Source organism: Protopterus annectens, chromosome 3.part1 (genome assembly GCF_019279795.1).
Source record: "Protopterus annectens isolate FY-2018-M chromosome 3.part1, PAN1.0, whole genome shotgun sequence".
Taxonomy (NCBI): Eukaryota; Metazoa; Chordata; order Ceratodontiformes; family Protopteridae; genus Protopterus; species Protopterus annectens.
The window spans coordinates 1,227,585,620-1,227,610,665 of NC_056732.1; the positions used below are offsets into that span (position 1 = coordinate 1,227,585,620).

The 25,046-nt window shown below is 41.0% G+C and overlaps 1 protein-coding gene across 1 annotated transcript in view; it reads left to right on the plus strand.

The window, feature by feature from the left end:
• The window catches only part of LOC122797761 (DNA topoisomerase 1-like), an 880,254-nt gene extending 858,087 nt beyond the window's left edge, over nucleotides 1–22,167 (plus strand). Inside the window, exons 13-14 of the mRNA XM_044066283.1 lie at nucleotides 21,740–21,884; nucleotides 22,153–22,167. Coding sequence (XP_043922218.1) covers nucleotides 21,740–21,884; nucleotides 22,153–22,167 — 160 coding nt within the window. The remainder of the gene's footprint in view (nucleotides 1–21,739; nucleotides 21,885–22,152) is intronic.
• Nucleotides 22,168–25,046: the final 2,879 nt, after the last annotated feature.

Sequence of the window (25,046 nt, forward strand, 5' to 3'; positions counted from 1 at the left end):
TGGCTAGGGTGATTTGCTTGTGGTCTGATCTGACCAATGAAGAATTGACCTGTGGTGTGGATCACTGTTTGCCCATGTTGGTAATGACCAGGTCTAGGATATTGCTGCCCCTGGTGGGGGTGTGGATAAGTTGATCCAAGGCATTGCAATTTGTGAATTCTAGAAAACGTTGAGCACAAGAGTTGGTACATGAGTAGATTTCCCAGTTAATGGTGGGGTAGTTAAAATTGCCCATTATTAGGGTGTTAGGTTGTACCCTAATATTTTCCAGTGTATCAAGAAATGAGGAGTGGGAATCCTGGGGCATGGTGGGGGATCTGTAGCAAGCTGCAATTTGCATTGCGGTCTTGCCCAGAGTTATTTGCACTTGAATAATCTCAGATGCATTATGCTGAGCAACTAGCCTGGAGGCGTGGATATCCTTAATGAATATGGACACGCCTTCACCTTTAGTGCTTCGGTCCAGGTTAGGTGGCCGAAAGGTGTGGTATGAATTATAGCCTGGTAATGCAGGGGTGCTCTCTGGTGCCTTGAACCAGGTCTCTGTCACTGCACAGATGTCGATGTTCTCCATTTTAAAGAGTGCCTCGAGTGAGTGCATTTTGAGGTTTAGACTTCTAGCATTAAGTAGCATTACCCTTAGATTTTGCTTGCTTGCTTGTACCTGTTACGGTGGTGAATTTGTCATTTGAATCTTGCCTAAAAAAGCACTATTGGGGTGGCAAGAGCCTTAGCCAGTATCCAGAATCCCAAGGGAGACAGGTGCAGGCAATCTCTGGCAAAGCATTGTGGTTTGTCGATCATGTCATCCCAGGCAGACAGATACTGGATCCCCTTAGAATGACACCAGAAGCTTAGCCAATTGTTGAAGTCAATCATTGTGTCCTTGTACTGTGATATCATTCTGGGTGAAGGCAAGGTGCTACTCAGGGCTAGGGTCATACCTGCCTGGGCTACAAGATCAGAAAGCTCCTTCATGTCTCTCTTCATGTAGTCCAGGGAGGTACGTCTCAGGTCATTCACTCCAGCATGGACAATGACAGAGTCATATTTGTACTTGCTGTACCAATGTTATGTTTCAAGCTTTGTATTTTTTAAACTTTCTTTCATAATGTTTGTAATGTACTGGAGCTTTTCTGCTCTGGTCACCAATGAAAATGGGCTCAGGCCCAGTTGTACCAGCCCAGTTAACAAATGTCAAATAATAAAATAATAGACATTCCAGGCTTTCTTCCGCAGTCCAAAAGATTTTGATTTCTTTCCACAAAACTACCAAAAAAATTGCAAGAATAAATGGAGAATTCTCCATATGGGCTCAACAAAAGCAAATAGATCCTTTTTCAGCTCCTACTCTAGCAGTGTTGGATTTTCTGGCTTCCATTTTCCAAAATGGAGCCCACTATTCCACTGTAAAAGTTCAGCTAGCAGCTATTTCAAATTTTCATGTTGGAGAAGATTGTTCATCTCTAGCTTCATCGAAACTGTGCAAGGCTTTCCTTAGGAGTACCTTATTACTTCATCCCCCAATCAAAGCTCCAACTCCTCCTTGAGACCCAACTATGATTTTACAGGCATTAATTCTTCCCCCTATGAGCCTGCAGCCAAGGTATGTTTGAAATTTCTCCTGTGGAAAGCAGCTATTTTGATAGCTATTACCTCAGCAAGAAAAGTTTCTGAACTTCAAGCCCTGCCTCCTACATCTCCTTATTTGTTTTTTCATAAAGATAGAGAGCAATTTTGCGCACCAGTCTTTTTTTTTTTTTTGCCTGAAGTTGCTACACAAAACAATATCAGTCAATTAACTTACTGTTTTCTTTCCCAATTGTCAAAACAAAGGGGAATACACTCTACATCTACTAAATGTTCATTCTGTTGCGTTTTTACCTGGACAAGACAAAATCTTTCAGAAAATCTGACCAACTGTTCCGATCTTCAAGAGGGGGAAAGCAGTTGCTAAATCCATGGTGGCTAATTGGTTAAGAGACTATATTTCTTTTGTTTATTCATCGAGAAATATTCCTTTACTTAGACAAGTCAAAGCTCATTCTATGAGATACATGGCAACATCTCAAGATTTTGGTTGTGTCTTTTGATATTTGTGCAGTTGTTTCTTGGTCAAGTTCTCATACCTTTATTACCCACTATAAACTAGACATCATTTCCAGGAATGGGGCTGCTTTTGGCTCTGCAGTGCTTCAGAATATCCTTCCATGAGGGGCCACCCTAGATTATTGTTGGTGGGGACTCTGTCCCACAGGTTGAGGAATGAATGAAAATGACATTATCAGATAAAAAGATTATGTACTTACCATAATGTCCATATTCATTCTTAGTCGACCTCCCCATCTTCCATCCCAATGTCCATGACTGACAGAGCTGATGGATACGCTTATGTTCCTGTTTTAGCTCCTGAACTTTGTTCTGTCTCTTTACAGCCAGTACCTACCTATATAAAGATATATGTACACATATATAAATTCCTGTATACAATTAGTAAAATGTTTGCAGCAAACTCAATTTGAGGTAATTTGGGGGAATGAGGTATTTTAGATAGGAGTGGAGGAGCTCGAGCTTCAAATCCTAAGCTTGTAACATGGCCGAGTTGGATCAAACCCACAGGTTGAGGAAGAATGAAAGTGGACAACACAGATGGAACATTATGGTAAGTAGATAACTTCTTTTTACCCTCCCTTTCCTGTTCTTCCCATACAGTAATTATACACCCAAATGACCATAGATTTAATCACCTGTCCAGCATTCTTTTAAAATATCTGGTAATACCAAGACCTACTACTGAACCGCAGAGAAAGCTATATTTGTATAAAACAGAACACACCATGTGATTAAAAAGGTGGCAGTTTAGCGATTCATAAACAATGGTAGAATGAGTGTTTTGCAAGCGGTACACAGAAGGGGTGCAATTTGTGTAGGATCTGGAAACTCTCCCTAAATGGTTTTCTTTCTGTGTCACTTTCCCTTCACTTTTCAAAGACAACAAATATACATTGCACAAATATGCTTTCTCTTTTAGCTATTCATTCCAGCACTATGTAAATTGCTCATTTCCTGCTTTCTGTTAATTTTCACTCCCCTGAACATTATTCTGTGTGTATTGCTCCCACAAATTCCATATATTTCTATGTAATTGATCTTTTAAGATCTCAACTCCATGTTTTATCTCTCACAATATTCAGTATTTCATTTATGGGGTTCAGAATTTGATTTCTGTTTAGAATTCAATTTCCATTTTCTAGTAGTTTCTTTTTTTTGGCAGCCAATATGTCGGTAAACTTAGCAAGATCTTACTATGTCGAATTAATTCTGATCCTTTATCCCAACTCGAGTCATGTCTTTAGTTATAATCATTTGCTTCCCCAACTTTTGTGACAAAGTACGCTGTATGGAATTTTTCTGCTCTGCCAACATGTTGCATTCCCAAAAACTATGTTTCAGTTAATTCTCATTGGCATCGCAGCTCTAACAATTACTGTCTTCCTGAGGAAAAATTTCTTTGAAGTCTGCCTGGGGTATAAAAACACCTATGCACATAGTTCCATTCAAAAATTCCTAAACTTCTAGAGTATGTTGCATACTTGAGAGTTTATACAGCTGTCCTTCCATGTGTTCCTTTGTAGATTGCCTTTCCAGCCTCTCTTCCAAATCTGTTCTTATCAATCCTGATTTTTTTTTTATAGTTTTGTAGTGTTTTATATGAACAACTGCATATCCCTTTTTAACAGCAGCTTCTGTTGTAGAGTGAACTAAAAATTCAACTAGTGCTAGTCTTTCATTTAGCATCCATTCACTTTCTCTTTGCCTATACTCTTGTTACCAATTCCTGGTAGGGAATGCAGTCTTTAACCTGCAGTCCAAACTCATGCACCACTTCTTCCTACTCTACCTTGACCTCCATATTTATTTGCTCTCAGTACCTTGGTTCCTCTGCTAATTTTTCCAATAGTCTATATACCTACTGATAAAAAAAAACCTCCTTTCCTGTATTGGCTTACTTGTTAGAATACTTTCTGCTGCTTTATAAATATATTCTCTAAGGTGGTTGTTCAAATCATACTCTTATTTTATGATTTCTCACCCCACCCATTTCATTGTCCTTTCTTCCCACTTTGCTTTGTAACATTCTGCTTACATTATGTATGTGAGCCTTACTGCATAGCTGTAAAGTATCCTGCTAGTCGGGTAATGCTAAATCACCTTGTTCTTTTAAAAAGCTCTTTTTTTTTTTTTTTTTTTTTCCATTAATTATGGTCCACAACTTCTCATCTTATTGATAGTCTGCCTGACCTGTATATGTTGACAGCTTCGTAGGGATTTAGGTCGGTACTAGGCTATTGGCCCTAGGGCCTATACAAGCCTAGCCAAAATGGTACCCTTGCTTTTGCCACCCAAGAAAATTATTTTCCTGTGCCACTGTCGAGCAGAGCCACAAAGGTAATCCCCGGCGTGAAATTCCTATTTCCCATTGTCTAAGAGGAACCCACACACCTTAGTTCTTGCCTCAATATACAGTGGATATGAAAAGTTTATACACCCCTGTTAAAATGCCAGGTTTTTGTGATATAAAAAATGAGATCACAATAAATCATTTCAAAACTTTTCCCACCTTTAATGTGACCTATAACCTGTAGAATGCAATTGAAAAACAAATCTGTTAGGGGAAAAAATATAAAAAATCAAAAACACAATACACTGGTTGCATAAGTCTGCACACCCTTAAATTAATACTTTGTTGAAGCACCTTTTGATTTAATTACAGCATTCAGTCTTCTTGGGTACACACCTGCCATCAATTAAAGAGACCTTGATTAACCCCAAATGAAGTTCAGCTGTCCTAGTAGGATTTTCCTGATATTTACTCAGTTGCCTGCTACAGCAAAAGCCATGGTTCACAGAGAGCTTGCAAAGCATCAAAGGGATCTCCTTGTTGAAAGGCATCAATCAGGAGAAGGGTACAAAAAAATTTCCACAGCATTGGAAATACCATGGAACACAGTGAAGGTCATCAAAAAGTGGAGTAAATATGGGACAACAGTGACATTGCAAAGAACTGGATGTCCCTCCAAAGTTGATGACAAGATGAAAACTGGTCAGGGAGGCTGCCGAGAGACCTGCAGCAACACTGAAGGATCTGCAGGAATTTCTGGCAGGTACTGGCTGTGTACTACATGTGACAATCTCCCATATTCTCAATATGTCTGGACTCTGGGGTAGGGTTGCAAGATGGCAGCCTTTTCTTGCACAGAAAAACATCCAGGCCTGGCTAAAATTTGCAGAACAATACATTGTCTCCCAAAAGCATGTGTGAAAATGTGTTATGGTCTGATGAGACCAAGGTTGAACTTTTAGGTCACAATTCCAAAAGGTATGTGTGGCGCAAAAACACCACCATCACCACGGTGAAGTATGTTGGTGGCAGTATGCTTTGGGGTTGCTTTTCTTCAGCTGGAACTGGGGCTTTAGTCAGTGTGGAGGGAATTATGAACAGTTCCAAATACTAGTTACTTTTGGCCCAAAACCTTCAGGTGTCTGCTAAAAAGCTGAAGATGAAGGGGAATTTCACCTTTCAACATGACAATAACCCCAAGCACACATCCAGATCAACAAAAGAATGGCTTCAGCAGAAGAAAATTAAAGTTTTGGAGTGGCCCAGCCAGAGCCCAGACCTAAATCCAATAGAAAATCTGGGTCTATATTAGAACACCGAATTTTCAAAATTTCGAGTGTTCTAATATCGACCCATTTTCAGCGAACACTGAAAATATCAAAGGAACGGAAAAACTAATTTTTTCCTAGGGTTGTCCAGTTCTGTTGCTTTGGTATTTTCAGCACTGTGGTGGAATGTTACGGGTAGGGTTCAGGTAAGTGTGCGATTGTGTGGACGTGCGGGTTTAGGGCAGGTTAGGTGAGTTAGGGTTAGGGCACGGGTGAGGTGACTGTGCGATAGTGACTGACCTTAGGATTAGGGTTTGGGTTAAGGTAAGTGGATAGTTAGTGGTGTATGTATATTTTATTGTAGGGTTAGGTGTAAGAGTTTAGGTGCACGTGTGTGGATTGCTGTTTGTTTGGTGTGTTTGTGTTGTGTGTATGCGTTTTGGAACAGCAAATTTTTCCCTAGGAAAAAATTTGCTGTTCTGTATGTTTGAGGTTTTAAATTTTTGATTAAAAGGGTCCGATATTAGAACACTTGAATTTTTAAAAGTTCGGTGTTCTAATATAGATGCGAAAATCTATGGGGTGACCTGAAGAGGGCTGTGCACAAGAGATGCCCTTGCAATCTGACAGATTTGGAGCCTTTTTGCAAGGAAGAGTGGGAAAATATTGCCAAGTCAAGATGTGCCATGCTGACTCCTATCCAAGAAGACTGGATGTTGTAATTAAATCAAAAGGTGCTTCAACAAAGTATTAGTTTAAGGCTGCGCACACTTATGCAGCATATTGTATGTTTTTTTTATATTTTTCCCTAACAGATTTGTTTGTTTTTCAATTGAATTGTACATTTTATAGGTCACATTAAAGGTGGGAAAAGTTTTGAAATGATTTATTGTGGTCTCATTTTTTATATTGCTAAAACCTGGCATTTTAACAGGTGTGTGTACACTTTTTATATCCACTGTATGTTAGAAACAAGGGATTTTTCCCAAGAAAACAGGCTAGAAAATGGAAACCATGAAAATTTGATTTTTTTTTTTTTTGAGTTAGCTGCTGCAGATGGTAACTTTACAGCTGCAGACAGTTTATCAGGAAATTACAAAAATGTGGACCAAGGTATTTGTAGAAGAAATATGATTAGTACTTAAAGGGGAACTGGCAGGCAGTTCAGTAAAAGTAAATTAAAGTTTGAAACTGAAAGAAATTAATGCCTTTGCAGGTAGTTGCATCACTGGGTGCCATAATACTTCTACATTAAATATAGCAATGCACAATTTAATTTATTCATAGTCCGATCACTTTTCTCAAAACTAAAAATCTTAACAGCATGCAAGTTGTTTTTTCACATCTAAGTGGGGGAGGTAGGACAAGGACAGATTGCATCAGAGCAAGGATGAACACAAGAACTAGCATGCACTTCCAGCATGATTAAACAAAAATTTACAAAATGGAAAGCCTGTGGGGGTAGCTATCTAATTTAGGCAACTGCTCCTATGTGGGGAAGTGGGCTAACTTCCATTTTTGGAAAGTAATGCATAGTTGTCTGCATTTAATGCAAGTTAAAAGGGTGCTGGGGATTCAAAATGTATTTAAGGTTCTGTTTGAGAGTTTTTATTTGAAGTAAAACGGTTTGGAAAAATGTGACCTGTTCAAGCAGAAATGAGAATCAGTGATTGTATACACAGCCTGAGAAAAGTTGGAATTATGCATTCAACTGAACCATCATGCACAGTATGTGAAAGTAATAGCTTCTTACCAGAAAGCTTCCCTTATCAAGTCTGTCATAGAAAATCAATGCCATTGCGGGTATAAACAAAAAGAGTACTGAATTATATTAATAAGTGTAGGGTGCAAACAGCAAAGTTGCAGAAAACAGATTTGATAGAAATGAGTATGTGAATTTGGTAGATATACTAATTCAGAATAAATATTCAGCAGCGTATCAGGGATGAAGACAAACTGATTGCGAGAGGGGCACTGAAAGCACTAGAACAGGAGAGGAAATGCAATAATTTTAGATTTGTGGTAATTATGGGTGAGCAGGAGTAGTGGAAGCTAGGTGAAGAAGGGAGGTGATGATTAGTGATCAGCAGTATGGTTTTATGCCAGGAAAGAGCACTACAGATGCGATGTTTGCTCTGAGAGTGTTGAAGGAGAAGTACAGAGAAGGTCAGAAGGAGTTGCATTGTGTCTTTTGTGGATTTAGAGAAAGCATATGACAGGGTGCCTAGAGAGGAGTTGTGGTATTGTATGAGGAAGTTGGGAGTGTCAGAGAAGTATGTAAGAATGGTACAAGATATGTACGAGGGTAGTGTGACAGCGGTGAGGTCTGCGGTGGGAGTGATGGATGCGTTTAAGGTGGAGGTGGGATTACATCAGGGATCAGCTCTGAGCCCTTTCTTATTTGCAGTGGTGATTGACAGATTGACAGACGACATCAGACAGGAGTCCCTGTGGGCTATGATGTTTGCAGATGACATTGTGATCTGTAGTGAGAGTAGGGAACAGGTGGAGGAGACCCTGGAGAGGTGGAGATATGCTCTAGAGAGAAGAGGAATGAAGGTCAGCAGGACTAAGACTGAATATATGTGTGTGAATGAGAGGAAGGATAGAGGAATGGTGAGGATGCAGGGAGTAGAGCTGGTGAAGGTGAATGAGTTTAAGTACTTGGGATCAACAGTTCAGAGTAATGGTGAGTGTGGAAGCGAGGTGAAGAAGAGAGTACAGGCAGGATGGAGTGGGTGGAGAAGAGTGTCAGGAGTAATTTGTGACAGACTAGTACCAGTAAGAGTGAAAGGGAAGGTCTACAAGAGGGTAGTGAGACCCAGCTATGTTATACGGGTTGGAGACAGTGGCATTGACAAAAAGGCAGGAGTCAGAGCTTGATGTGGCAGAGTTGAAGATGTTAAGATTTGCACTGGGTGTGACGAGGATGGACAGGATTAGGAATAAGTATATTAGAGGGTCAGCCCAGGATGGAAGGTTTGGAGACAAAGCCAGAGAGGTTTGGACATGTGCTGAGGAGGGATGCAGAGTATATTGGGAAAAAGATGCTAAGGATGAAGCTGCCAGGTAACAGGAAAAGAGGAAGGCCTAAGATCAGGTTTATGGATGTGGTGAGAGAGGATATGCAGGTGGTTGGTGTGACAGAGCAAGATGCAGAGGACAGGAAGAAATGGAAACAGTTGATCTGCTGTGGCTACCCCTAACGGGAGCAGCTGAAAGAAGAAGTTGTTGGGTGATTAGCAGGGAAGGAGAACTACATTGGAATGCATTTATAGTCCACCTAAAACTATTATGGATCTTCAAATTTTGGAAATAAAATATTAGCTTTCAGTGTGGACTTCAAACTTGATTTGCAAAAATGAGAATGAGTCAGTGGAAACTATAAAGGAAATTATAATAAAACCCAATAGACTGAAGAAATCTGACAATATTTGGAATGAAAGATGTGCATTAATAACAGGCGCTTTATGCAGTTGTTTAAAATCTTACCATAACAGTAGATGTCCTTCACTTCACTGTTACAGTATTCCTTACTGTAAGGATTCTCTGCCAAGGGCAGCCCGATGTCCGGCGAGTATACCAAAGCCTTAGGATTACTACTAGTACATCATACGTCACACATGCTCCCCACTCACAATGTAGGACATAAAGGTGACCTATCTCAGAACTGAAAAGCCCCAGGAGGAACAACAGTTCAAGGAGTAAAGGAAGAACATGTGCATCCGAGGATGAAGACAGAAAAAAGGAGTGCAAAAATGGGGAGGAGGGAGGGAGCAAATACTGCAACAGTGAAGGGGAGGACATCTACTGTTATGGTAAGATTTTACACAAATGTACTATGTCCTTCTATATATCACTGTTGCAGTATTCCTTATTCTAGACAGAGGACAAAAGCTCAAGAAAAAAAAATAGGGAGGAGGAAGGTCCAGCAGAGGCCTGAAGAAAGCAGTGCAGGACTTCCCTGGCAAATCCAGCTCTAGAAACCACACCCAGTTTGTAATGTCTAGTTAAAGTATGTACAGAAGTTCAGTAGCTGCTTCAAGGATAGAATTGGTAGCCAATCTTTTGAAGAAAAGCACCAGATGAAGCCATGGCCATGGTAGAACGAGTCTTTACAGAAAAAGAAATGCTTTCCCATGAATAGAACAAAAAGAAATGTCCTTGGAGATCCAAGAAGAAATTGTTTACTTAGAAACAGACAAATCTAGAGACCTAGGATAAAAAGAAACAAAAAGTTAAACAGATTTGCAAGTGGTTTTAGTCTTATATAAATAATATTGGGTTGTCTATGCAAGTCCAAGGTCTGAAGAATGCATTACAGTCAGAAAAATACTGTCCTACTTTAATACCACTAGTATAAATATTGTTCAGTGATGAGACCCCCCATCTCGTATTTAAAATACCTCTGCTTATTCTTTACAGAATAATATACAGGTTGCTGTCATGCGTTTTATTATACACATTTTACTAAGAATGAAAACTTAATACCTTCAGTCTGTTCTTTGTCCTTTTTAACCTTAATGAAAGTGGTAATTGTGCTTTTAGAGTCTTTTTACCAATTAAGCACAGTGAACAAACTTCCAGTCTTTTTCAGCCACTTCTTACAGAAGGCACAGTCCTCTGGTCCAAACTGCTGCTTATGAAAATGGCAATTTACAATTCTTCCCTTTGTTTCCTACGTTCACATTATTATTGACATTCATCTTGACTAGCCAGCACCAGTCTCAAGTTCAGTTCCAAGGCAGTCTTGTTTTTTTTCTGGTCATCTCCTCTGCTGTGTCTATTGCACAATCATTTTTCCTTTGGAGCAGTAAAGTAGGTTTTAACTGTCAATTTCTCTCTCTGGTCTTTGCTACTGCCATAATGAGAGGACTCCACTTCAGCTTGCTTGACTCGCTGTTTGCTGGATAAACTTTATTTCCTCTTTAGCCTGTTTTGCATCCAACAACATCTTGTATCCTGTAGGAAGAATATTCTAAAACAGATGGATATTGCAACTTAAATCTCATACCTAACTCTTAACATCTCCTGGTTGCACTGCTAAACTTCTCTTCTGCTTGCTACACAATGAGTAGTCATTTTCCAAAACCATTCTGGTGTCCCTAATTTTTACTATTTTTCCTTTCCGACACAGTTTTGTCAGGGGCAGTTCTTTCTGCTGGGATGACTACACCTTTACTAATATAAGTGTTGGCTGCTTGCTCAACTCCAAGATTTGGAGCATTTATATGGCGAGTCATTTTGCTTAAATATCAGACCAGTTGCTAATTTGTACATAATTAATGCATTCTTTTTCTCCCAGTTTCTCCGGGTAAATTGGAAAATTTTGGGGTTTCTCTGCATGCTGTTTAAGCCTCATATTTTTTCAGTTTTTCTTCCATTTCGTCCTCTATCTGCAGTCTTACCAGCTCATCTGCATCACCACATAAAACATCTTCGATTCTTTCCAGCCTGTTGTCATTTAGCTTTTCTCAAATATCTTGTTTGTTAAACACTTCTGAATGCATAGATTTATTTTTTCCTCTAAATTATTGGTAGTCCTTTTCCATAGCTGAATTCTAAAGTGCTTTTTGCTAACAGCTGCAAGGCTGTTCCCACCAGATTTTTTTCTCCTTTTCTAGTTGATTTACTCTTTGTCAGGATTTCTTCTTTGATATCTAGGCAGTGTAGTAGCTAAACAGTAATTGAGTTTTATCCAAATTGATCACCTTTACTTGCTATTTTCCCAAGTTTCTGTTTTTCACACAAGGAGAACTCTAATCAGTCTACTGATCAGTGTGCAGCCATTTTGGAAAAATTCCTCACTACAGATTCCTTGGATGCAACTTGGCAAGACCACTAGAGAAGACTGAGGATCACTGGGATCTGGGACAAACCCAGAAGAGAACACCCACGAAACAGGTGATGGCAGCCATTTTGGTTATCAAGGCATTCAAGATTATTTGAAAACAAGAATGTTACATATTCTCACAGACTTGACAGGAAGGGAACCTCTTCCTGACTGTTGTGCAGGTTTGCAGTACAAGCATAGGATCTTGCCCAGGAATTATAACCCTCTGGGCCTCTTTCTCATCTTAGTAGAACACCTTAGCAAGCCAGCTGAGCAGGACAGAGAAACGCCCACACAGGCAGATACTACACTATTTGTTTCTGGACTTTGATGTGGAGTGTACCAGAGGTAGATCTTTTTTTCTTCTCTGGGAAAAAAGTTTAGAATATTCTGCTCCAGGATACCAGTAGCAGGGAACTCGGCAGACAGACACCTTCAGCGTAAGCTGGGCTGGTCTGTTTCTCTGCACTTCCTCCAGTATCTTTAATCCCAAGCGTGTTACAGAAGGTAAGGCAAAGTCATTGCCATATACGACATTGTTTGTCCTTATTAGACATAGTTGAAGGGAGAGAGAGCCTGTAATTTTTCTCCCAAATGTAGGCCACTTGACACAAAAGAGGGGGATACCCATACACCCCAAACTGAGGACTAAGGATTAGCCTCATTAATAATCACTCATTTCTTTTAAGTACATGCTTTTAGAGAATGTGTTCTACATTCTAAGGAAGGCTAGCAGACTAAAATGCAAGAAAATTATACCCAAATAAATAGAATACCTCCTTCCTTTGGTGCTTGAGGGATGGATCTGAGCTCAACACAGATCTCCTGTCCTTGATATCCACTTACTTGTCAGATCTTTACAAAACAATGTTATCTTTCAGCCAATGTTAGCTTTATCTGTCTTAGGATTCCCCACTGTGCGTCTTATTGTCCGTAAAATAGTATTCCTAGTAGGGTCCTACAAAGTTGTCCTTCACTAGAAGATTTCTCCTATTAAAAAATAGAGAGTAAATTAAAGTATTTTATTAATTCCAGTTAGTAACCAGATTTGGACTCCTTGGTACCCTGGTTCATCAAATACTGCACATTTTTAATTTCCACTTTTCTCCTCCATGTTTTAACCCCCTTTTATGCCGTAACATAATTCCTTTTATGTGGAAGAAAGCTACAACAACCTCCCCATCCAGAATGAACCTATATGTATACCCAGACGGCCTTCACCCTGTTTATGTACTTCCTGCACTTGCCAAATGGGTTACGTCTTGTTTTTATATCACCAGCGCGACTTCTGTACAGGCTGTAGTCCAACCACGGCTCTCTGGAAATTCACAAATGACGTTCTTTGAAACACGGGCAAAGGAAATCTGACCAGTCCTGTCTCTATAGCTCTAACTAAGACATTAGACTCTGACTGTCTCCTTTTTATTGATACCCTTCTTTACTACCAGAATTAGTCTGAAAGCCTGTGAAATGTTTAACTACTAGCTAAGTCAGGCCTTTAAAGCAACAATAGGCAGTCATTTTTTTCATATCCATATCACCTGACTAAATTCCACCAAGGCTCCGCACTTGCTGTACTTGCATTTTCCAGCTTTATAAACAAGTTATCTACTGAACTTCCCTACCTCCCAGTAATACTATATGGAAATAAGGCAATCTGCTGATCAAGCCACAGAATCAGACAGACATCAAAAATCTGGAAAGTTATCTTAAAGCAGCAGCTTTCTGTTTGCTTGACCTGAAACTCCTAAAGAACAAAGACTGTGCTGTTTGGAGCCATACAGAATCAAGCATTTGTCCCCTTGGAGTGGCGTGTTAATAACCCTGTAAGCTTAATTAACCCGTTGAAACTGCAGCCCCCTTCAGATACTTTGGACTTTGGCTTGACCGTACTCTTAGCATACAGCACAATTTTCAACTGATCTAAAAAAAAAATGCAATTGCTTTTCTGATACTGGGAAATCTGTTTGACCTCAAAGTGAGAAAGAAGAATATCTATAAACAAATGTATCTACATGTCCCATACTGAATACATTCTTCTTTTAGTAGCCTCAGATGAAAAAAAAAACAAAAATGCTTAAGACATTGCAGTCCACCCCATAAACAAAATGTGCAGGCGTATAACCCTGGCTGCATTAGGAGAGCACTGTTCTGTGTTTCAGAAAGTAAAATGGCTACCAGTCCTTGTAATAGGTCCTGTACTCTGTACTCCACAGACTTCTATCTAAAATTTAAATCCGCTTCATGCTGGCAGATAGCCATACTAAGCAATGAAATTGTACCTTCCACTGCATACCCCACAACACACTCTGGTACATTCACCATGTTATAAATTATGGGAGTCCGTTCTCTATGCTTAACCAAAAAAAAAGTTTGCACTCAAGCTTTTGAAAGTACTTTAGACCCTATCCTTGTAAAGAAGCGCAGTGCATCTACTTCAAGGGTGACGTTACGTAGTTATAAATTATGAACAAAGAGCCCCCATAGGAGTACTCCATCAGAAGGCTAGTAATGTGTTGTTGTTGTATGTAGCTTAATGCTGTGGTAATTCATCAGCTGTAAATGCAGATTTTACTAACCACTTACCATGCAGTACTGCTGCCAGTTAAGACAGTCATATAACCGTGACAGTCCTGTACAATAATGTCAGTACTACTTTGCATTCTAAAATAATCACGTTATCTATAACATACTGCATGGTGTTGGTTCTCTGTAAAGTTCTTACTACTGTGTATTTTTAAGTATTGACTACAATGCAATGAAAAAGCCCCCTTCCTGATTTTTTATTTTTTTGCATGCTTGTCACACTTAAATGTTTCAGATCATCAAACAAATGTAAATATTAGACAAAGATAACCCAAGTAAACACAAAATGCAGTTTTGAAGTGATGGTTTTATTTAAAGAAAAAAACTATCCAAACCTACATGGCCCTATGTGAAAAAGTAATTGCCCCCTAAACCTGATAACTGGTTGTGCCACCCTTAGCAGCAGCAACTGCAATCAAGCGATGTTCTTCGTGTTTCACTGTTGCAATCATCACATTTGGGTTATCTGCCTACAGATAGCCCTCAGCCAGCCTGAATACCAGAATCTTGGGATTTCTGCGTTGGATGCTGTCGCTTCTTCCATGTTGTCAGGGGTATAAAACATGCAGCTGATGCCATTACATCAGTCTTTCTTGCCGTGTGGTGCCCGAAGCAGTTTGCAAGTGCTGGTCGGCCAACTCCTGAAGTTTTCATTTTCGAGTTTCAGAGCTGAAGTCTTCTAAAATATAAGTACCCCGTTGGGGATCCTTTTTTCTTGCTCTAACCGATGTCAGAAAAAATTAATAATTGTCTTGCCTGTGGAAAGCAAATACCTCCGAGATTTTCATTCTTACTGCATCACCTGTTTTAGGCCCAGACCATGACTTCCCTCGCTGACTGTTTTGTGCCTTGTTCAATGCCCAAGCTATCCATAGTAGGGCAATTTTTGTAGCTAAATACTTTCACTCTCGATCTCCGTACTCTGAAATGGCATTGGTAAGCCATCCAACTACTGATCTTCCAAAAAAACGCAAGGATAAAGACAGACACACAGACCGCATAGGTCCAAAACTGCCAACTATGCTACCGTTAAGCTAGTTGCCGTCCACCGGTAATCAGTGAGGTGATTTTGCAGCACCTAATACCCGCTTCTACAGATTTGCAGGCCTCTACTGAGACCCATTCGGAGTCCGGTATGCCGCGAGATGTTTCTTCGACTATGGAACCTGCAGATGTCTCTACCTTTGATGGGTCCGAAGCCGCTGAGGCACCGACTTCTAAGGGTGTATTCAGGCCTAGCGATTTTCATATTAAAACGACGACTTTGTTTCAAACCAAAAATACTGAATTTCTCAGGCCTAAAGTTCGCACTATGCCTAGGAAACAAGCGACCAAAGCGTATTCTTAGGTCCACAGGCCTCAAAAACAAATGATTATAATGGCTGAAGACCTTATTAACTTAATTAGGGGAAGCCAGCCTTCCCCTTCAAAGAGACCTAGAACTGATTTTCCTTCTGATTCTTCTGATCAGGAATCTGATATCTCTGTTCCTTCTGACTACCAGGACATACCCTTAACTACCTATGAGGATTCTGATGTAGAGGATTCCATTTTCTCTGCTTCCTGTCCAGAAGATTTTTCTTTTGGTGAAACCATGCATACCCTTTGGGAGCTTTTCCACTGGGAAAGCCAGGATTGCTCTCAGTCCAAAAAGAGACTCGGGGAATTTTTAAACCTCCTCAGCACAGGCCTATAGCTATCCCTCCTGTTCTGGAGATTGTAGATGATATTTTCTTGGAATCCAGCCTTACCCCGTATACTTTGCTGCAGCTCCCAGGAAACCTTGCAGGTACTATAGAGTACCTGACTCCCACAAATTCCTTTTCAAGAATCCTACTGCGGATCCAGAGACCATTTCCCAAGGACCAAAAGGCATTAAGGCTACTACTGCTAAGAATCCTACCCCTTCTGACAGGGATTCTAGGGCTTTAGACAGATGAGGTAAAAAGGTATACATCCCTGCTACTCTGGCCATTAGGGCTTTAAATTGCCAGTTTCATATATTAAAGTATCAGCAGCATACTATGGGGCTAATTAAACATAAAATTATGTTGATTCCTGACTGTGTTGAACACAAAAATTTACAAGAGTTGATGTATTCTGCTGACCAAGTTGGTAAAAATACTTTGCAGTGTGGTTTGATGCTTTAGAAGCATCTTGTAGGGCTGCTGTCACTGGGTCTGTTCTTAGAAGGCATGCTTGGCTTAAGGAACAAAACTTGCTAGATCATGTCAAAGCAAAATTACTGGATGCACCCTTAAATCAAGAGCACCTATTTGGCAATAAAGCAGACATTCTCAAAGGGATGGAGGAGAAAGCTAAATCTATGCAAACTGTTAAAGATTTCTTACGAGTACAGCCACCTAGATTCAGTAGGCATTGGCCTTCAAAGAACTGGTCCTTCCTTTCCAGTCCCTTCCAGGCCTTCTCACTCCAAATCCAGGGGCAGCAGACCCCCAAGAATTCAGGCTCAGATTATGCACAGATCTAAGCAGTGGGATGCTCCCACGTCCAAAACCGGGAGTAGTAAGCCACCCCCTATGGTAAACTTACACAATGACTTATCCTTAACTCCCCCAAGCCTTGCTCAAGTGCTTGCACCTTTAGGAGGAAAACTCGCCCTGCATGCAAAAAAACTAGGAATACCTTACCCAAGACAAATGGGTTTTAAACGTTTCCCTAGTATACAGATTCCACTTCCACTCACTCCCAACCCTAAGTGGATTGCCAGACCTCCCCCCAAACCAGTGGGCGGAGGCCCAAAAGCAAGTACTTCTCCTCAGCATCAAGGCTGTTCAACCTGTCCCAGCAGAACAAAGGGGACAAGGCTTTTATTCAAGACTGATCCTGGTTACCAGAAAAGAAAACTCCTGGCATCCTATCCTGGATTTATCTATTCTCAACACCTTTCTGGTGGTTCCAAAATTCAAAATGCTAACTATCCAACAGCTGCTACCTATGCTAGCCAAGGATGCCTGGCGGCAACCCTAGACTTAAAAGAAGCTTATCTGCACAAATCTTGCAGGAAATACCTTCGCTTCAGGGCAGGCTGTATGCACTATCGGTTCTCTGCACTTCCCTTTGACTTATCTACTGGGCCCCGGGTATTCACAAAGTGTCTAGCTCCAACCATTGCTTTTTGCAGGCAGAGTAGTCAGATTTACCCATAGTTGGATGATTGCCTGATTCAGGCAAAAAGTCAGGACTTGCTACTACAGCACCTGGCATTTGTAGAGAGACTTCTAACTTCACTGGGGGTACACCATCAATGAAAAGAAATCACACCTAGTACCCTGCCAACAGATTGTATTCCTGGGAGCAAGCTTGAACACAACTTCCCAAATGGTATTCCTTACTCCAGAGAAACAAATTTATTTGACAACTTACTTCAACATACTGGCCACCAAAACCCAGCTATCTGCAAGGAAAATATTGCAAGCTATGGGGTTCATGGCCTCTTGCATTCTGTTAATTCCGTATGCAAGACTACATATGAGGAAATTTCAATGGTATCTAAAATGTCTATGGTGTCAACATTCTTAGGACCTGGAAACAATAATTCGTATTATTCTGTGTCCAAGGGCATAGTTCCTTTGCTGGGCAGAGGCCTGCAACCACATCAAGGAACTCTTTCACTCAACCTCCTGCCGCCCAAACCCTACCAACAAGCACAGTAGACTATACATGCAGTGCCGCCCAAACCCTAACAACAAGCACATTAAACTATGCATGGAGGGCTCACATGGCAGGGCAGTGCTTTCAGAGTAAATGGAACCCAAAGCAGATGCACCTGCACATCATTCAAAAAAAATGTTAGCTGTACAGAATGCTGATAGCCTTCAAAGGCCTTATTCTTCCAGGACAACTATTTGTAATACACACACCACAGTTATGTGATACATAAGCAAGCAGGGGGGAACATATTCCTACCCACTCTGCAGACTAGCCATGGCTCTGTGGAACACAGCCTTGAACAACAAAGGGCACCTACAAGCTCAATTCCATCCAGGCAAACTAAATTCACTGGCAGACGACTTAAGCAGAAATCTCATGGACCCACACGAATGGAAACTGGAACCAAAAATATTCAGACTTTTGGGGAACAGATGGGGGACACTAGAGTTGGACCTCTTTGCTTCCCCTCGGAACTATCAGTTGAACAAATACTGCACCAGAACTCCCCACAGCCAAGCTTGGAAGGTGGATGGCCCTGTCCTTTTCCTGGGAAAGCCTCTCAGTCTATGCCTTTCCCCCTCTGCCTCTCCTCTCGAAGGTTCTAATAAGATGAAACAGGACAAGCTAAGGACAATCCTGATTACACCAGACTGGCCACGCCAGCACTGGTATTCTCTTTTGCGTAGTCTGACAGTGCTACAACCATGGCTCCTGCCTCAGACCCCTTCCCTGCTGTCCCAGCAAGGGGGCTAAATTCTGCACCCTCAGCATCAGACCCTGAACCTTGCAGCCTGGCTAATCCCCTGAACTCACCTCCAGCCACCCTCAGTAAGCAGGTGCTGGATGTCATTCTTGAGGCAAGGAGGCCTAGTACTAGAAAATCCTATTCAGAAAAGTGGAGAAGATACTGTTCCTAGAGCCAGTCTCATGGGATGGCCACAACTGTGCCCAGCTTACCTCCTAAACTAAATTACTTAACAGAAATGCTCCACGAGGGCATATCCTTTCTCTTCAATTAAGATTCATGCCTTTGCTATCTCAGCTCATTATAATACTGAGCCCCACACCTTTTCTCTCATCCTCTGGTAAAACAGTTCCTTAGAGGGGCCAAAAATTTAAGACCACCCAGGAGAGCTCCCACTCCAGCCTAGGACCTTAACTTTGTATTGAACCCCCCCCCCCTTGAACCGGCTGCTACAGCAGAGTTGAAATTCCTTTCATGGAAAACAGCTTTACTTCTAGCCATCACTTCAGCAAGAAGAGTGTCTGAACTGCAGGCCCTTATGGCAGTGGATCCCTTCATTATCTTCCATGCAGACAGGGTTTCCCTCAGGACTAACCCATCTTTTATGCCCAAGGTGGTGTCTACTGTGGCTTTAAACCAGTCCATTCATTTGCCTACTTTTTTCCCTAATCCTCAAAATAAAGGGGAAAGGGTACTGCATTCTCTAGATATGCGCAGACAGATTCTACTTGGACGGGACTAAGCCTCTCAGAAAATCTGACCAGTTGCTAGTCAGCTTTGCTGCAGGGGCAGAGGGGAAGGCCATTTCAAAGCAAGCCAGATCTAAATGGATAGCACACTGCATCCATTTCTTCTACAAGCACCATGGAAAACCCACCCTACGGGGGATAAGAACACATTCCACTAGGGCTTACATCTACCTCTACTGCATTTCTCAGAGGAGTTCCTACCAGGGACATCCTGAAAACTGCAACCTGGAGCTTGGTACATTTTCACCAAGCATTACCATTTGCCTATCTTTTCTAAGTCCAGCACTGGATTTGCCACAGCAGTCTTACAGGGCCTGATTGCCAGGCCTAATGCTTCTTAATCTACATACACACTTCCTTAGCTTTGGGAATCAACCCAAATGTGATGATTGCAAAAGTGAAACACGAATAACTTAATACAGTTGTGTACACTTACCATAAATGTAGATGTTAGAGTGTATTCACTGTTGCAGTGCTGGTTACCCTCCCTCCAGCCCCATGATTGTCTTTGCTTTCAACTATCCTTTTTGGTTTGCCATATCTTATACTGTGTGTATTTGCTTTTTGCTGAGGGTGTTCCACACTATATAATTGCTTCATATTTTGGGGGCACCTGACATCTGGGGTAAGAAAAGGTGATGTAATGGCATTGGCTGCATGTTTTATACCCCTGACGACCTGACGTCATGGAAGAAGCAACAGCATCTGAAGCAGAAATCCCGACACTCTGGTGTTCGGGCCGGCTGAGGGCTACCTGCAGGCAGATAGCCCAAATGTGATGACTGTAACAGTGAATACACTCGAACATCTACATTTATGGTAAGTGTACACAACTGTACTTTTGCGATAACTGGCAATGAGTCTCTCACATCGCTGCTGAGGAATTGTGGCCCACTCTAGCCATACTGGAGGGTTTCTGAGCATGAACCACCTTTTTAAGGTCATGCCACAGCATCTCAATTGCATTCAAGTCCGGACTTTGACTAGGCCACTCCAAAACCTTCATTTTGTTTTTTGAAGCCATTCAGAGGTGGACATTTTCCTGCTGCAGAAACCAAGTGCGCTTCAGCTTGAGGTCACGAACTGATTGCCGGGCATTCTCCTTCAGGATTTTTTGGTAGAGGGCAGAATTCATGGTTCCATCAATCACAGCAAGTCCAGGTCCAGAAGCAGCAAAGCAGCCCCAGACCATCACACTACCACCACCATGTTTTACTGTTGGCATCATGCTCTTTTTCTGAAATACTGTTACTTTTACTCCAGATGTAATGGGAGACACAACTCTCAAAACATTCAACTTTTGTTTTGTCAGTCCACAGAATATTTTCCCTAAAGACTTGGGGAACTTCAAGATGTTTTTTGGCCAAAGTGAGACGAGCCTTTATGTTCTTTTTGATCAGCAGTGGTTTTCATCTTGGAACTCTGCAATGCATGCCATTTTTGCTCAGTCTTTCTTATGGTCGAGTCATGAACACTGAACGTAACTGAGGCAAGTGAGGCCTGCAGTTCTTTAGATGTTCTGGGTTCTTTTGTGACCTCTTAGATGAGTTGTCACTGTGCTGGGTTCTTTTGTGACCTCTTAGATGAGTCGTCACTGTGCTGTTGGGGTAATTTTTGTAGGCCAGCCACTCCTGGGAAGGTTCTCCACTGTTCCATGTTTTCTCCATTTGTGGATAATGGCTCTCACCATGGTTTGCTGGAGTCCCAAAGCTTTAGAAATGGCTTTGTAACCTTTTCCAGACTGATAGATATCATTTACTTTGTTTCTCATCTGTTCCGAAATTTCTTTAGATCACGGCATGATGTCTTTCTTTTTGGGATCTTTTGGCCTACTTCACTTTGTCTGACCAGTTCTATTTAAGTGATCCCTTGATTCAACAGGTCTGGCAGTAATCAGGCCTGGGTGTGGCTAGTGAAACTGAACTCTGTTTTCCCAAAAATGTGATTAACCACAGTTACTTCATGATTTAACAAGGGGGGCAATTACTTTTCACCTAGGGCCATGTAGATTTGGATATTTTTTTCCTTAAGTCATCACTTAAAAACTGCAGTTTGTGTTTACTTGGGTTATCTTTGTCTAATTGTCTATTTAAATTTCTTTGATCTGAAACATTTGTGACAAACATGCAAATAATAAGAAATCAGGAAGGGGGCAAATACTTTTTCATTGCACTGTATGTTCTCCCAGGCAGAGCCTAAAACTCCTCCACCTGAATCCATCCTCTACCTGGGTAAATAAGTGTAGGAATGACCTTTAACATGTCTAAAATGTTTTGTACGCCACATACATTAGACAGACTTGGGCGCGTTACCTTGATGGCCATTTTGCTTGCTCTTCTAAAGCTTGACTTTTCTAAGCATCCAAACCGTGTTTACTGTTACAGTGCTAAGTGATTCTAATGTTGACTAGGTTTGTCTAATAATCTCAGTGATATTGAGTTGACAGGAGATAATAGCACTTTCTTACTCATGTAATTTCAGAGACGCTCAAATACCCAAAGCCCCTGATGGCCACAAGTGGAAGGAAATTCGCTTTGATAACAGCGTGACCTGGCTAGCCTGCTGGACAGAAAATGTTCAGGGGTCAATAAAGTATGTGATGCTGAACCCTAGCTCCAAGTTAAAGGTGAGTCATAATTTGTAAATCCCTTGTTCATTCATGAAATGCAAAAGATCAAGGCATATTTTCTGTTGCACTTTGGGTATGAGGAGAACCCACTTTGCTGTATGAACCATTATGCTGAGGTTTATCATTTCATCCTGGAAAAAAGTACAGAACTTTTGGATGCAGCAGGTAGGCAGTATTCTAAAACTTGAAAATTTCTTACCAGCTAATTCAAACAAAAATGTATTTATATAGCGTAACTGGGTAAATGAGTTTATTCTATTTTTAGGCACATACTGAATAATCAGTGACAAGAATTAGATCACAAAAGGGATGAAATAAAAAACAATGAAAATTGACAGTGCAGCTGTAGTTACTCATTGGTAGACATTGAGTAAGGTGGTGAATTTATGAGCAGCTGTGAGCAAGTAATTTTTAAATGCTGAAGAATGCCGTATTAAACATTTACCATCTCTGTGGTACAGAGGAATGACGTCCTGGCTACCAGTCAACAGTTAAAAATCAGCAACAATCTGCAGGTGAAAAACATTGCTATGCAAACCCATGAGAGTAAGACATTTTGGTAGGGAATTGACAATGCCGGCTTATCCAACCAGTGAGAAAGGAATGTAGCCCAATCCGTAGCACTGTTAAAGCCATACATGGGTTTATGAAGTAGTAGTCTGCTGCGATTATAGGCCAAGATGTATGCCCACCAAGCTATGCATTCACATAGGAACTGTGATTAGCTCCACACTTGGAAGCAAGTGTTTTACTGGGTGTGTTCCTGTGGGGTAGGTAATGTACATGTCGAAATGCTGCATGGGGTAAGGGGGAGATGGTGCCAAGCCTGAGTAACACACTGGTCATTGCCTAGTTTTGTACCTGTTGTGACAGTCACCTATTGGGAATTAATGGGCCAGTCAGGTCATGGGGGTGGAGCTGATAATTGACAGTCATTGAAGAGAAAAGATGAGGAAGAAAAGTAATTATCTTTGGTTTTCATTAGCAGTAGGACATTGTCCGATTCTTTTTTCTGAGTGCCCAGTGGAACCGTACCTCTCCACTGTGCAGATTTTTGCCTAATATGTTTTGGTCTGTACCTCATAAGATTTGGGTTTTCTTGCAACTTTATTTTCAGACTTCATGTTATTCAGAAAATATGTGCTAAAGCAAAGCTTATTCTGTAAACGTAAGTTTATCAGAGCAACATTTAAAATCTGTCCCTGGCTTTGGTCATGTTTTCCTTCAGTATTTTTGGCAGAGATCAAAGGAGTAGCCTTTGCTTATGGTTGTGTGCTGCCCTAATTCTCACGTATTTCAAGTGAACACATGGTTTCCATCAGTTAATCACTCCAGATAGCAGGCTACAGTACAAAGACTACATTGTCTCCCCCTCTTAATGTTGATGTAAATCTGACAAACTGGACTCAAGTTCATAATTTTATGCTTTGAGTTATAGCCTATGTACTGAAAAGTTATCAAGAATAGTTTTTCCCTGTGTATGTTAGCGGAACATTCAACCCACAGGAGTAAAACAAGTGATTTTCATTCGAAGATGGTATCGAGATAAACCATATTTTTTAAACATTGTGTTTAGCATTTCTTGAAGTGGTTGGTTTCATATGTAGCAGACCATAACAAAGTTGGTCTGTTCCTCTTTGTTTATCTGTGCTTATCTTTGCATGTTCAGTAATTCACACAAGAAACACAGGTTTTAGTGTGTAAAATAATCATGTTTACAACTCCCACTAATCGACATGATTTAAGTATAAACTAATCGACATGATTTAAATAGAACATCCTTGAGGCTGATCGGTTACTGTTTCACTAACTTCAAGGCAGCATCAGAAGAAAACTTCCTTACCTTTTGAAAGGCAGTCAAGAATCCTTGATTGTTTCTGAAAGGGGATATTCATTTCTGCCAGCCTGCTTCAGCCCTCAACCACTTATACCAGATGGTAATTTATCAAGAGTTTTTTTTGTCATAAAATATCCATATTATACCTGAAAGTGATAAATTAAGAATAGTATAGCAAAGTTGTCTGCTGCATGAGATAAAACTGAAGACCAAGTGCTGAGATGTGCATATGATGCAACACAAGATTGTAAAACATTTATTTATTTTAACATTTAACTGGGAAAGTACAACTTGGAACAAAGCCAGTTTTCAGCGGAGGCCCAGGGAGAAACGCTCCAGATGCATGTCTTTGTAACGTGGGAGGAAACCGGAGCACCCGGAGGAAACCCACATGAACGCAGGGAGGACCTGCTGACACCACACAGAAGGAGCACCAGCCAAGAATTGAACCAGAGAAGCTTTTGCTGTGAGGCAACAGTGCTACCACTGCACCATCCAACTGGATCGGTTTGCTTTCAAAATGCACAAGTTCCATTTTTTTGTTCTCAGCATGCCTGGCTTCAGTAGTATGCATATAGCATTTGAGAAAAATTCTCCTCAGTGTCCATCCCAGAAAACATTAAAGCTCATTTGTTGGGTACCCTATCTTCCCTTAGTTCTTAAGGCCCCCTAATGAGATATAGTGACAGGTTTTGAGAAAGTACAGATGCCAGTTCTGTCAGAATGCTTACGTACTGGTTTGATATAACATTCATATAATACTGGACATTCATATTACTGACTAGAGAGCATCACTGCATTGCCAGGCAATAACTCATACCGCACTTTTCGGCCATCTAACCTGGACCAAAACACCAAAGGCGGAGGTGTGTCCATATTCATTAAGGATATCCACACCTCCAGGCTAGTTGCGCAGCATAATGCATCCGAGGTTATCCAACTGCAACTAACTCTGGGCAAAACTGCAATCCAAATTGTAGCTTGCTACAGATCCCCCACCATGCCCCAGGATTCCCACTCCTGTTTTTTTGATGTACTGGAAAATATTAGGGTTCGATAAAACACCCTAAAAATGGGCAATATCAACTACCCAACCATTAACTGTGAAAACTACTAATGTACTGACTCCTTTGCTCAACGCTTTCTGGAATTTATAAATTCCAGTACCCTGCATCAGCTTATCCACACCCCCACCAGGGGCAACAATATCCTAGACCTAGTCATTACTAACATGAATGACTGGTGTTTCACATCCGAAGTCAACTCTTCATTGGTCACATCCGACCATAAGTTAATCAACTTAGGTATCCGCATTCCGCCCC